Source organism: Peromyscus eremicus, chromosome 9 (genome assembly GCF_949786415.1).
Source record: "Peromyscus eremicus chromosome 9, PerEre_H2_v1, whole genome shotgun sequence".
Taxonomy (NCBI): Eukaryota; Metazoa; Chordata; class Mammalia; order Rodentia; family Cricetidae; genus Peromyscus; species Peromyscus eremicus.
Window position 1 is genome coordinate 106,410,621 of NC_081425.1, and position 14,422 is coordinate 106,425,042.

Below are 14,422 nucleotides of genomic sequence, written 5' to 3' on the forward strand. Positions count from 1 at the left end.
TAAGTTCAAGACCAGTGAGAGACTGTCAAAAAAAAAAAAAGAAAGAAAGAAAGAAAGAAAAGAAAAGAAAAGAAAAAAGAAAAGAGAGAAAAGAGAAAAATCCAAACAGAATGATGGACAGTCTTTGAGGTTGTCCTCTGGCCTTCACATGCATGGACACACATGTGCATGAGTACACACACAGCACAAACACACAGAGTTTTTGTCCTTGGTTCATACCATACACTGTATAACTTTCTAAGTGGGAGGATAGTAGGTCTCCATATTCAAATCACTGTAAATGAAAGAAAAAATGATCTGACAGTGTGGGCATGTGATGTGAAATATTTCATGCGGGGTCAGGATTTGTTGCCAAGTAAGTGATGAAAAAATATCTGAGTTTTAGAACTTTGGGGTTTTGATATGAGGATAAGAGGTTTGCATTGTTTCCCATGTGGTTTTTCTGTTTTTCCTTCTCCCCCACTCACCCAGCCATCTGCCTGAGAACCCACCTTTTCTGTTTCTACTATTACCCCTCTCCTTCCTTAAGACCTGCTCTCATGCCTCCCATGACCTATACCTACACTCACTCTCCCATATAAGAATCAGAAGCTAGGAGCTTCAAATGAGGGAGAATATTTGTCTTTTTGAGACTAGGATACCTCACTTAATATAATAATTTTCACATCAATCTATTTTCCTGAAATTTACATAATTTTATTTTTATTTACAACTGAATAAAATTCCACCATGCATATGTACTACATTTTTACTCTTCATCCATTAGTTGATGGACATTGAAGCTGCTTTCATTTTTTAGCTATTGTGATGAGAGCAGCTATAAATCTGGATGTGCAAGTATTTCTGTGGTAGAATGTAAAGATCTTTGGGTGTGTGCTCAGAGGTGGTACAGCTAAGTCACATAGTAGTTATTTTTTCAAATTTTAAGGAGCTTCCACACTTCTTCACATAGTAGCTATGCCAGTTTACACTTCCTCCAGCAGTGCACAGTGAGTCCTCTTTTTCTCACATTCTCCCCAGCATTTGTTAGCATTGTTTTCCTTCGGTATGGTCTTTCTGACTGTGGTGAGATGGAATCTCAAAGCAGTTTTAATTTTCATTCCCCTGGTGGACAAGATGTTTAACAGTTTATAGGCAATTTGTGCATATATATATATATATATATATATATATATATATATATATATATTTGTGCCAACAGTTTATATTGGCCATTTGTGCTTCTTCTGTTGAGAACTGTTGGTTCAACTTATTAGCACATTTATTGATTGGCAAGATTTTTTACACTATTTTTTCAGTTATGTATTCTAGATATAACCTCCTGTCTGAAGTATAGCTGGCAAGGACTGACCCCTGCCCTGTAGGCTGTTTGCTTTGCTGATGATTTTCTTTGCTGTGCAGAGGATTTTTAATTTCATGTAAAATCCATTTGTCACTTTCATGGGTGGATTCCTGTTCTGTTGGGGTCATACTTAGAAAGTTCTTGTTTGAGGCTCTGTGAGTCTCTTTACATAAGGAAAACTGTCCCTGTGTTCCTTAAACATTACTCCTGAAAAATGAAACTTAGCCTTGCTCCTGCCCCATGTGGACCTGTTTGGGCCCTAGTTACAATTCTCCAGTGGAGATAACAGCGGTATCCAACTTATTTCATTGTTATAAAGAACAAATACAATCTGCATTTGGAATCTATTTAGTACAGAAATTTGCCAATGTTTTCTCCTTCTGCTAGCTCCCATTTATTCTCCCAGGAGGATCATGGGTAACCAAGCACCTACTCTAGGCTGTACCCTGCTGCAGCTCTGCTCTGCTGGTTTGCTGTAATGGGACTCTATCTTATCAGGGTCATACAACAAAAAACTTGTAAAGCAGCAACGAAAACTTAAACAACTAAAAGCCTCACAGAACAAAATGCCAAAGGACATGATTCTAAGCCCTTGGTGCCATGTTTCAGCTGTGGGGAGAAGATCGTGTGGCTTCTGTGGGAGTCAGGGAAGCTTCCTGAAGAAAGAGAACCAGATCTGTCATTGCAGGTCCATAGTATTTAGAAGCTAAAGACTGATCACAAGGGGCAGTGAGATCCAAGATGGATAGATGCATAGGAAGGTGAATAAATCTATTGTGATTATAGAATGGCAAGGACCATCTGTCTCTCTTTGTCACGTGTATTTGTTCCTTTCTCATAGCTTTGATTTGCCCAGCAGAACAACTTAAGCGCGGAAAGATGGATTTGGGCTCACAGTTCAAATGCGTCATGACATGGAAGGCATAGAGGAGCATTACAGTTCATGGAAAGGAAAACATGATGGCCTAGGCTGTTCACATGTGAACAGGGAAGTAGTGAGCAAGGCAGGAATGAGGGGTGGAGTTTCATTTTCCAAGGCCTGTCTCTAGTAAACTACATTTTCCAGCTAGACCCTATGTCCTAAAGCCTCCAAGAACAGTGCCACCAGCAGGGGACCTAGTGTTTGAAACATAAATCTGTGGAGACAATTTTAGAGGCAGACCATATCCACCATCCAGATGTTCCAGAGTACAGTAATCCCAGAGAATGAATTGATTCCTTCTGGAGCTTTCTCCAAGGATGTGGTGGCCTTGACCAATTTTCTTTCCCAAAGAAATGTCCAGCTGGGTGCAGAAAGGAACTTTCTAGGAAATAGTCATTTAAATGATGCTCTAAAGAGGGCCTGTCTGATGCAGGATAAATAGGGCACACATGTAGACTTCATCAAAATTAGTGGATATTTACAGAGAAAACATCACCTTGTAAGGAATGCCCACCTAAACTGATTTTTCCTTTTGAACAATTAAACAGGTACACAGGCAAGGAGGAGATTGCAAAAGACACAATCATTGCAAAGCTCACATGCCATGACCTTGACAAGCCTCCTGACACAGTTCATTATGCGCCAATCTCTGGCCCAGTAGGCTCTGGACAACTATTTGAGCAAGTGCCAAATGCTGACAATTTCATCCAGGTGAGCCCCGGTGGCTCTCATTCCAGGGAGCTTTCCCAAAAAAGGGGTAAGGTTGTGGCCAATTGGAACTATTCTAGAAGGTAACAAAGGGGGAGTCCTGATGCAGCAGAGGAGAATTCTGAGCTCCTCTGCTATCTTCCCAGAAGGCATTTGGGCAAGTTATTAACTATCTTGTTCCTGCCATCATTTTCTCCATTTTCTAATGAGCATACAGTAATTCACTTCCTATTTAGCTGCGGGAATCAGAAGCTAAACCACATGCTGATTTCCTTAGAGGCAAGTCTCTATGGCAGCAGGTGTGACAATGGCTTACTCTCCTGGCACTGGGAGTCACTGATGTCAACTCCTCTTCTAGAGTCAGACTTTCTATTGGCAGAGTAGAAAGACTATAGATTTTTTTCTTTTTCTACACATAATTCTGCCTTAGAAGGAATTCCTCTTCTTAACTCCCAATTTCCATGGCTTTTATTTCAGAGTGCCAATATGTGATAGCTTTGGTAGTTCCTTGTCCTCCATATCATCAGCTACCCTCAACCTACCTATTCCTGCACTTAGCTAGAAATATATGACTGAGAAACCTATAGATAAGCCCCTTATTTCCCTGATCTTAACCCCAAATTTTCTTGTCAAAGTCCACAGCTACACGGTAAGTTTTTGCATGCACGTGAAGTTTGGAAACTTGGGCATAGAACCAGGAGGCTTACTGGGTTGATATTCATTTTGCAATCAAACCCAAACTGTCGTCTTTAAAATGGAGTTTGGATAAAGATGGAGGATTTTTAAGCAGTATTCTAAGACTTGAGCATTCACACAGGCTTGATCTGTAGCTGAGTGAATGCCTTTATCCATCATCTACCTCTAAATGACTTCTGTGTCTGCATGTTTATCACGTATGTATAAATGCCATTTATTATCTCCTGCCATTGTAACAGTGCAGCTAGCATGCCACCTATGAAAACATTTAATTTACAATTACAACTATTTAGTTGTTGATCCTATTAGATTGTAAGATTTACACATATTTCTAAGTGGTTATCACTTGTGAACTAAAATTTGCTATAGTGCTAGGTTCACAGAGGGCAGTAGGTATAGCTCCCTGAATGGTGAATGAGCTAAATGAGTCATATGCTAAATTTTGAAAAGAGAAGCTCTTTCTGTACTCAGGAATTCTTGGTGCCATATTAATTCATTTATTTTTGCCAAACAGAGATCCGTGGTAATGCTAGACATTTTCAAGCTTCTGATATGGGACCTTCTTCTTGTTAGAGCCCTAATGCCTGTAGCTTTAACTGAAACCTAGTTAGTACTCAGAAATACTTTGAAGTGATATCTTATAATAGGAATAGCTTATATTTTATTTATTTATTGGTGTATTTTATGTATATGAGTGTTTTGTCTGCATGTACATCTGCACACTAGAAGAGGAAAGCAAATCCTCTGGATTTTTGCTTTACCTATAGCAACACAATTAGCATGCAATGTAGGTTATGATCTGTATTTTCTTCTATGCTGGAATGTTTCCTCCAAAAGTAAGCTACTCTGGAAGGGAAACTGTGGCATCCTACTGTTCCACCAAAAAGCTCACTTATACGTATCAGATTCACCCATTCTGAGATGTCATCACTAGGAAATAAAATGGCCATATGCACTTTTCCAGACTGACTTTAAAAAAATAATTTAACTTTATTTTATGTGCATTGGCATGAAGATGACTGATCCTAGGGAACTGGAGTTACAGACAGCTGTGAGCTTCCATGTGGGTGCTGGGAATCGAACCCAGGTCCTCTGGAAGAGCAGCCAGTGCTCTTAGCCTCTGAGCCATCTCTGCAGCACCCCGACTGACTTTTAAAAGCATGTACAATAAAAATTCTGGGCCAGTTACGAGACTCATTGGGTGAAGGCACCTGCCTGGCAATTTGAATTCCATCCCAAGTATCTGCAATATGGAAAGAATGGACTCCTTCAAGTTATCCTCTTACTGCCATACATAAACTATAGCACATGCCTGCACACACACACACACACACACACACACACACACACACACACACACGTAAAACAGATTAAAGAAATTTTTACTTTTTTCTGAAATAATGTTGTTCTATAAGGTTACCAAAGAACTGGATTATGAAAACCCAGAGGTGGTTGCAGCAGGACACATTTATGAAATGATGATTTCAGTATTTGATGACCTACATCCATCTCATACAGGTAATCATGATAGACTTTTCAAGCTGGTCAATGTGTTACAAAAATTCATCATATTGGGAGAATGAGATAGACTGATGGAAGTTTCCATCCCTGGGAAAACTTTGCACCTCTTAGTAAGTAGCACTTTAAATAATATACAGTTCTTATATCCTGGTCTGGCTAGAGATCTTGGCATTGGAAAAAATGAGGGGTGTGGGTTCCAGTTCCGAATATATATATACACACATATATATGTATATATATGTATATATTTGTGTAATTCTTTAGGCTAAATAATGCCAAATATCCCTGACTTGGAAAGAGCTTCGTATCAGGCAACATGTTGCTCAAACATATAGGTAATTGGATGTTTTAAAAAACATTTTACTTGAATGATATTGCGTGACATAAAGTTATTATTGATGCAAATAATGAGCCACTTGCCACGTTCTATAGCTCATGAACTTGGTGAATGTGCTGAGCATGGCTACTGCTCTCTCACACAAGGTCTTCCCATAACTTGCCCACCATTTTGTGCCAGCAAATGGTAAATGAGCCTTTGGGGCAGTGGGCTTTAGACTGCTTGGTTATAAAATCCTTGGCTCTGTAGATTTAATAGTTGTAGTTTTGCTGATAGTGAACTACTATTCTTTGGGGGTGTGTGTTTGAATTTGGTGCTAAAGATTTAGGCAGAGCAATTAGGAAGTGCGGTGCTAAGTAAACTGCCTGGTGCCTACTTTTTGTTACTCTTGTACAAATGAAAACATACATCAAGTTTCCCAAGGGATTGGTACTTGTTCAATCAATAGTTCCAGTCTTTATTTATTTGTTTGTTTTTGATATAGATTTTTCTGAGAAGAGACATTCTCAGAATTTTCAAGTTACACCTGCCATTAACACTGTATCTCTCATACCTGAAAATCACTGTGATAAAGTGGCACTGAAGAGTGCTGATGAATCAAAAGTTATGAAAGAAAACTCAAGTTTAATAGTAGAAAGGCATTGTCTGACAGGGAAGAACCCAGGATAAGGGCGACAGTTGGGTTTCTGCTCTTGTAAGAACTCTGAATCTTTGCTGATGGTTGTCTTGATCATTGGGTTGAGATGGATTCTGAGGTTGCATCTGAGACAAATAAGGTAGAGTTATTGTCTTTCACGGATGTAGGAAGATGGAATTATAGAAGATGCTTGTTTTTCAACCAAATGAAACTTAACAGTGAACTGTAATCAATACACCCAGGATGCATTCAACCCTTGATTCGCTGATATAAGAATTTCAGTGGAATTGCTATGATTGAAGAGACATGCTCCCCACAGTGTTTGAGCACTTGATTTCCAGATGGTGACACTGTTTTGGGAGGTTGTGGAACTTCTTTGAAGTGGCTCTTGCTGGAGGAAGTGAGTCATTAGGGGTGGGTCATGACATTCATATCTTGATCCTACTTCCTGCTGTCTTTCTGTTTCCTGATCTGCTGAGACATGAGCAAATGTCCATCACTTCCTCCTGCATACCTTTCCAGCTTTAACCAAGAGTTGAAATCCTTTCTCCATTAACTATCTTCTTTATTCCAGTGATCAGAAATGTTACTAATACAGAGACTAAGTTTAAATGGTGATTTATAGATTTATACAGCTACCTGGAGAAATGCTATGTTAGGGACAGGAACCAAGGTATGACATCTTACCCAGAAGTATTTCTGACTTTTCTTTAATGGTATTGGTAGAGCATCATGAAGAAATCTGTCATACTTCCTAAGAGACCTTTTAGGTATATGCTTTTTTTCCTCATGGCTAAATAACTTTCTCATCTCACCAGATTTGAACCTTTCTTGAACAGGAAAGAAATAAAACATCTTTTTGAGTAACATATCCCCTCTGGTCTTCACACCCCAATATATTCACAGTAATTGCTCATAAAATATGCTTGCAACATTGCACATTTAGTTCCTTCTGTTTTTATAGGCCAGCTAATTGACATGATCTGGAGTCTTTATGGATGCCATAAAAATCATAGTATGGCAGAGCTTTAATGGCACCTGCTCTTGCACCATGTAAGTGGATTTATTGAAAGAAATGTCCAGGTTTAAAGTAAACCACTTGTTTTTGTAGACTAGCGCTCTTTAAACTCTCTTAGGGATCATGGATCCTGGTGAGATTGTGATGAAAGTTGGAGACATTATCCTTGAAGTGCATATAGCAGCATATGCTGCAAGATGAAGCATGCCATGGAATCTCTGGAGTAAAGGTTATGTAGATCTCAGGTTAAATTTTACTATTTGACCTACATTGCACAGAGTTTTAGGAGAGGTGATATACGAGAATTCTTTTGTCCATGAGTGCTAGAGCTAATCACCTAAGGGAGAATTCCATACCAGACAAGTCTGGGGAAGGCTTAACTGTGGATGCTCAACACTCGCAGAGCAGGAACCTCAAGAAGTCTTGCCGTAAAAGACTCTTAATTTTTATTTAATTTAGGACTTTGTGTTTGGCACATTAATATCTCAGAGATGATATTAACAAATATAGCTTGTTCTGGCATCTACTCCTTGAATTTTTTCCTTTGTTGCGTTGGACCATGAACTTTCTTCTGCTCATCTCAGTCTCTTTCCTGTAAAACTGTGGTAGTAATACCAATGTCCCACTTAGTGTTTTGTATACTACATTATAACCTTAATTTAAAATTTCCCTGATTTCAAGTTGTTTCCTCTTATGTTTTAATACTACAATATTTCTTTTCAACAACTCTCTAATAGGCTACCTTAGCTTGTTAGCCCTAAATACAGAGTTCCTTCTTTTACATGCCATGCGCAAAAATTACAATAAATCCTTTATTTTTTTTTACTATACTTATTTGATTATATATGTGTGTCAGGGTGTAGGATATGCCATAATGTGCATGTCAAGGTCAGATACAGCTTACTGGCATAGGTTCCCTCCTTCCACCATTTGAGTCTTGGAGACTGAACTCAAGTCAGTAGGCTTGGGATCAGGCATCATTACCTACTGACCAATCTGGCTGGCCAATAGTAACTGCTTTTGTCACCTTTTATCATTTGAAAATCTTTCTTGATCACGATCTCCTTTGACTTTAAATCCACACTGTGATGTAGGAGATCGACACTGACTTGATTGGCTGATGAGGAAACTGAGCTTCCTAGAAGCTCAACCTAGTTTAAGTGCATAGAATTTATGTTAATTCCAAGCATTAAACATGGGTTTTCTGAGACTCTTTCCATTTCACCTTCTAGGTTTTAAAGCACAGTGCTGTATAATGTATTATACAGCTCTATGTAGAATGTATTAGGTATAATTATAGTATTATATATTTATGTTATAATTACATATTTTCTACAAGAGCATTTATCTTTACTAGGGGACAATAAATGTGGCAGTAAGAGTGGAATGCGGCCAGTCACACTGCTTCCACAGTCAAGTAGTAGAGACTGAACAGGAAGTGGGGCCAGGCTGTAAAACCTTAAGGCTCACTCCCCAGTGACCCACTTCCTTCAAGGAAAATCCTCTACCTACAGGTTCTATAACCTTCCCAAACGGAAGTAAGTCCCGTCAGTTGGGAACTAAGTATTTAAACACACAAGTCTGTAGGGACATTCCACATTCAAACACCACTGGTCCCCTGAGAATACACACTGTGGGAGCACCAATCATTTGGAAGTATGAGACTCCTACAGCAGCTTCATAATCCTTTGCCAATTCTGTAATTGGAGACACGTTTCAGTTTGTAGAATAAAACAACAAAAAGTTTTAATTTACTGTCCAATTTTACAGTGACTGTGACTATCCTTGTGGAGATTGCTCCTGACAATGATTTCAGCCCCAAATTTCAAGCCTCACATTACGTATTTTCAGTTCCAGAAACATCAGGAGGTAAGAATGTTCTCATTTCTTTAACATTAAAGTGTCCACAAGGAAACACTTACCAGGTCTCTACTGAGTGACCAGTGGAACAGGAGCACGAATATTTACAGAATTGAAGTAGATGTAGGAGTCTGTGGGCATCAGAGCTTCTGGGAAATGTTTATTTTCTCTGGTGATATTCTCAGAGTACCATCCTGGTGATGTACCAAAGGCTACCTAGAGATTTGATGTCAGTTTTAGGTTTTGTTTCTGGGGTGGGCAAATGCACATTATTGACTTTACTTCATTTCTCACTCTTTTTGCCTCCAAAGTATGATGGAATGTCAGCAAGTAGGGACAATGTGGTTATTATCCATACAACACAAATTTCATGAACAACTGGGGTCAAGGTTTTAGGTCCAAAGTCAGTATTATGGCTAAGGTTCTGTCTGTCAGTTCTAAATTAGATATGAGTTAGGACATACTGGTTAGTCTCATTCTATTTGGAAAATACTGCAGTGGTAATAGTTGTGCCTCTGTCATCTAAGACAAGAACAACACGTTCATTTCTCAGTAACTCTGGATACTGAATCCTCCAGCCTTGACTTCAAGGGACAGAACTGATTGTGCCCTGAAATCAAGTCAAACTGCTTTGTAAGTGCCCCATGTTGTAGTAGAAAGACCACATGTGCAGGGTCAAAGGAAGCAGGCTTCAAACTTGTTTCTGGATCATGAGTTAACTCACATCCCTATGCATCTTTGAGGGTTTAATTTTGTTGTAAGTTCATAAGAACTAATTTTTATAGTATAAAAATTTGGAGTAGTAAATTTTGCTAATTTCTTAATAAATAAAATTAGTTACTTCCTAAAATATAAACATCCAAAATAAACTACTCATGCTGTTTTGGTATAGAGATACCAGTACTTACTTACCAGAAAGGGTATCTTGGTATATTTATGGGTAAGGTTTTCATTTGTCTGGAAGTACTCCAGAAAGAGCCAGGCCATTATTTTTTTAAAACTCGACCCCTTCATTCAGTTTCTGCACTTGAATAGAAAAATCACTAGTTTCTTTAAAATGTTGTCTATTGGACCAGGCCACAGAAAAGTTCTGAAATACCTAAAAATATTTGGCTTGGTAAGAGAGTTTTCTTGAGATTTGGAACAATCATTCACCACTTTGTGTTTGAAGACATGCCTCAGCAAACTTCTCTAGCGGTTTGGAGAAAAGCTCAGGATCTGGGCTCTTGGAAGGGGCTGCTGCTGGCAGTACACCAACCGAGGGGGATGGGCGGCTTACAGGCATGCTGCACACAGCACCTTTGAAGCGCTGCAGTCATCTGAGAGACTAAATAATAGCTTCCAAGCCCCAGTTCTCATCTCCTGGCTTTGATGTCTCTGAGCAGATGGCATTCTTTTCTTCAGCTCAGTCCAGTAATGCTCTGCAGAAAACTCCATGACTCCTCCTCCTATGTGTGTGTGTGTGTGTGTGTGTGTGTGTGTGTGTGTGTGTGTGTGTGTTGTTAGGGATTGATTCAAACACAGGGTTTCCAGAGCTTTGTGCAAACAAATTGTAGTCCAAGTCCTGTGTTTTTGAGTTCCCATCTGTAAAGTAAGGATAACAATCATATCATAGAGCTGAGATGAGGCTTGTGTGTATGGCTGACATTCCATGTACATTGACCACAGTACATGTTAGTTGTTACATATCAGGAATCTTTACTTATATGTCTGTGTGGGAGTATGCACATGAGTGCAGGTGATCACAGAAGCCAGAGGTGCTAGATTCCCTCAGAGTTAGAGTTATAGGCCGCTGGGAGCCATCAACCACCAGTTTTGGCAACTGAATTTGGATCCTCTGCAACAGCACTATGTGCTCTTAACTGCTGAGCCATCTTTCCAGTCACTAGGCTGGATTCTTTTCCCACTGCCAATGGTAGCTATACTGCTGATGTCTCCCAAGTGCGGGCAGTTTTCAGTGTGCTAGAACATATTCCTTCCTTTTTTTTTCTTTTTTTCCAAAACAAAACCCAAAAAATACCCCTTGGTCTTTGTTATAGGTTAAAAGTGGAAAGGCAACCTTGGCAGGTTGGAGCCAAGGGGCACCAGGAAGTCACACCATGCAAGAGAACTAATTGGGGGAATGTGGTGGTATTGTGTTCCCCGAAATACTGTGCACACTAATAAACTTATCTGGGGTCACAGAACAGAACAGCCACAATATTAAACATAGAGGATAGGCAGTGGTAGCACATGCCTTTAATCCTAGCATTCCAGAGGCAGAAATCCCTCTGGATCTCTGTGAGTTCAAAGCCACGTTGGAAACAGCCAGGCATGGTGACTCATGCCTTTAATCCCAGGGAGTGGTGGCAGAAAGCAGAAAGGTATATAAGGCATGAGGACCAGCAACTAGAGGCTTTTGACTGGTTAAGCATTCAGGCTTTTGAGCAGCAGTTCAGCTGAGAGCCGTTGGGATGAGGACACAGAAGCTTCCAGTCTGAGGAAACAGGACCAGCTGAGGAACTGGCAAGGTGAGGTAGCTGTGGCTTGCTCTGCTTCTCTAATCTTCCAGCATTCACCCCAATAACTGGCCTCAGGTTTGATTTTATTAATAAGAACTTTGAAGATTCCTGCTACAGGGGAAGGGAAGGAAGAGGGCAGAGACTGGCCTCTCGGGGAGAAGGGGCAGAGAAAAGAGAAAGGGAAATGGGAGGAGCTTGCCTTTATAAGGGGACTTAGCACATGTACACAGGAAGTGGCCATAGATGATGACATGTTCTGTCAGGACCCTGAGCAGGCCAGTGTAAGTGCCTGAGTACTAACAAGCACATGTGCACAGGGAGTGCTCTTAGTGGCTGCAGTTGAAGACCCTGAGGGTAGGCCAGCATAAGTGCCTGAATGCTGACATTCCTTCCTTTTGTTTATTATAAAAAGGTGAGGAAATGGGAAGGGGTGGCCGATGAGCTGGGAATGAGGGCGCTGTGTTCTTGAGACTGCTTCCTGCTGACCTGGGGAAGTTGGCAACTTTGGAGGAACCTGAGAAAGCTGCAATGCTGGCCATGTCCTGGGATAGCTTGCTGTTTCACTTCATTGTCCAGGCTCTGTGGGATCGTCTGGCACTGCTTGGACCTAGCAAGATGCTTAAAGCAAAAGACAATGTTAAGTTTAGGGGGAAATTTTTTTAGGTCCTGGTAATTTAGGAAGGGGAGTCTCAAGACCAGGGAAAGGTGGAGAAATTTAGGCTGTTGATTGACAGTACTTATCTGGAGTGCCTCTGATCCAAGTTGACTCCCCGGAGCATTACATGCATAATGCCTGACTGCTAATAGTCTTCCCTATTAGAGCACACAAGCTGAATGGGATTGAATTGTTTGTTTTCTTGTTTTGTGTCACAGTTGTCTTGAATAATTTTCTTTCTTTTTATTTTTTATAGTATAATTAATTACATCATTTCTCCTTTCCCTTTCTCTCCAAACTCTCTTATATATTTTTTCTTGCTCTCTTTCAAATTCATGGCCTTTTTAAAAATTAATTGCTGTTACATACATACATACATACATACATATATACATAAACACACATTGAGATATTTACCGAAGAGTCAAAACCTCTGCAGTATCCTTACAGTGTCCTTAGGAGGACATTGAAAATGTCAAACTACTCTGAACACAAACTCCCCTCAGAATATCAGATGCTAGGTCTAAAGACTTTGAGGATGTTTAAATACTGCATTAAGGAGCTAGGCATGGTGGGACTCGCCTGTAGTCCCAGCACTTGGGAAGCAGAGGCAGGTGGACCTCTGGGAATTTGAGGCCAGCCTGCTTTCTACGGAGAGTTTCAGGCCAGCTCAAAACAAAACAAAACAAAAACCTACATTAACAGAATTTTTTTCCATGCTGAGTTGATTAGCACAGAGGACTTAAATATGTCTAGCAGATTACATGAAAATTGTAATGGAGATCTATAATACTTAAAGTAAAAAGTTGATGATATGTGACTAACTAAAATCTATGGAGGGAAGTAGGTGTAGGCAAAAGAACTCCTTTATCAGTAGTGACTTAGAAGAAACACTGAAATTGAATCAGCTGGGTTGCAGGTCACAAGGGAAAGTGCATTCCTTTTTCAGTACATTTTGATGAGGTTTGGCAGCATTCAGAGCTCCATAATTACTCTATTTAAAATTCAGCTAAAGATGCTCAAGATAACACTTAGACTTTATTGAAAGGTTAATTTTACACCTTCAGAAGAATACTCTTCCCATTGTATTTAGGCAGGTGTTAAATGTGGAAATGATCCCATCATTTTCCATGTCTGCAAGAAAGTGATCAGTTTTATTGTATATGCTTCTACATGACCATGTATCCATTGCAATACCCTTTTCTTAAAAATGATGTTCTCACTCAAGCAATAGATGCTTTTCCTTTTGGAACTGGCATAATAAGAAATCTTCTTTTCTATGAATGTGCTTCTTCTGTTGTTGATATCATAGCTATGTTTGCAGTCTGCTTAATAATTCATTACGAGAGATGAATCTTGATTAAAGGAGGATGCCAGATAAAGAAATAGCCTTTGAGGTTGAAAGTGATGGGGATGGCACATGAAATGCTTTCTTCTTCATTCACTGCTCAGTGGAAACACCTGTACACCTCTTGGTGAACTAGGTAATTATGTATCAGAGCTTATGATTGAAGAGAGGCCTATAATAACTGTAATCTATTGCCATAAGTATGCTATGTAATGAACCCCACAAAAGTTAGAGTAACATAGCAATAAGCATTTTTTCCAGCTCACACATCTGAGAATTGGACTATCTTTCTGGTCTTGCTCAAACTTGTGAGAGTCAGCTGGTTTTCAGTGCTCTGTCCTGGTTTGGTTGGGATGACTGGGGTAAGGTACTTTGGGCCCTCTCTCGTCCTTTCATCCTTAGGCTAAACTGAGTATGTTTCTCTGAGTGAAGAAAGAGGTATAGTCACAACTAGAGTCACTTTCATAGGGCATTTCAACAATCAGGAATGGGGGCTTGGTATGTGGCAAGAGAGAGGCAATCAAATCTCTCAAATGCTTCTCATACTGTTGCCTGCACCAGGTTCACTAAAATCTCATTGATCAAAGCAAGTCACAAGCCAGAGTGCTAGGGATGCCTGCATGGCTAGTAATGTGAACACAGAAAGGGCAAAGAATTTTGGCATATGAGTTTAACCAATGTTAAATGGTCATTTTTCTGAGAGATCGCATGTGAATACTAACTGGAAGTATTGTGAGGCTATTTTAAATCTGGCTGTAGAACTAGTAGACACAGACTTGAGCCTGACTCTACCACAGCTAGGTCTGTGGCCTTGGGAGAGTTAACATAATGCTAAGATGAAGCCAATTATTAGCATTATAAAGTTACTTTAAATTGT

At 39.8% G+C, this 14,422-nt stretch overlaps 1 protein-coding gene across 1 annotated transcript in view; it reads left to right on the forward strand.

The window, feature by feature from the left end:
• The window catches only part of LOC131919099 (cadherin-related family member 3-like), a 70,749-nt gene that overhangs the window by 43,372 nt on the left and 12,955 nt on the right, over positions 1-14,422 (forward strand). The window contains exons 9-11 of the mRNA XM_059273147.1: positions 2,813-2,975; positions 5,084-5,186; positions 8,952-9,050. Coding sequence (XP_059129130.1) covers positions 2,813-2,975; positions 5,084-5,186; positions 8,952-9,050 — 365 coding nt within the window. The remainder of the gene's footprint in view (positions 1-2,812; positions 2,976-5,083; positions 5,187-8,951; positions 9,051-14,422) is intronic.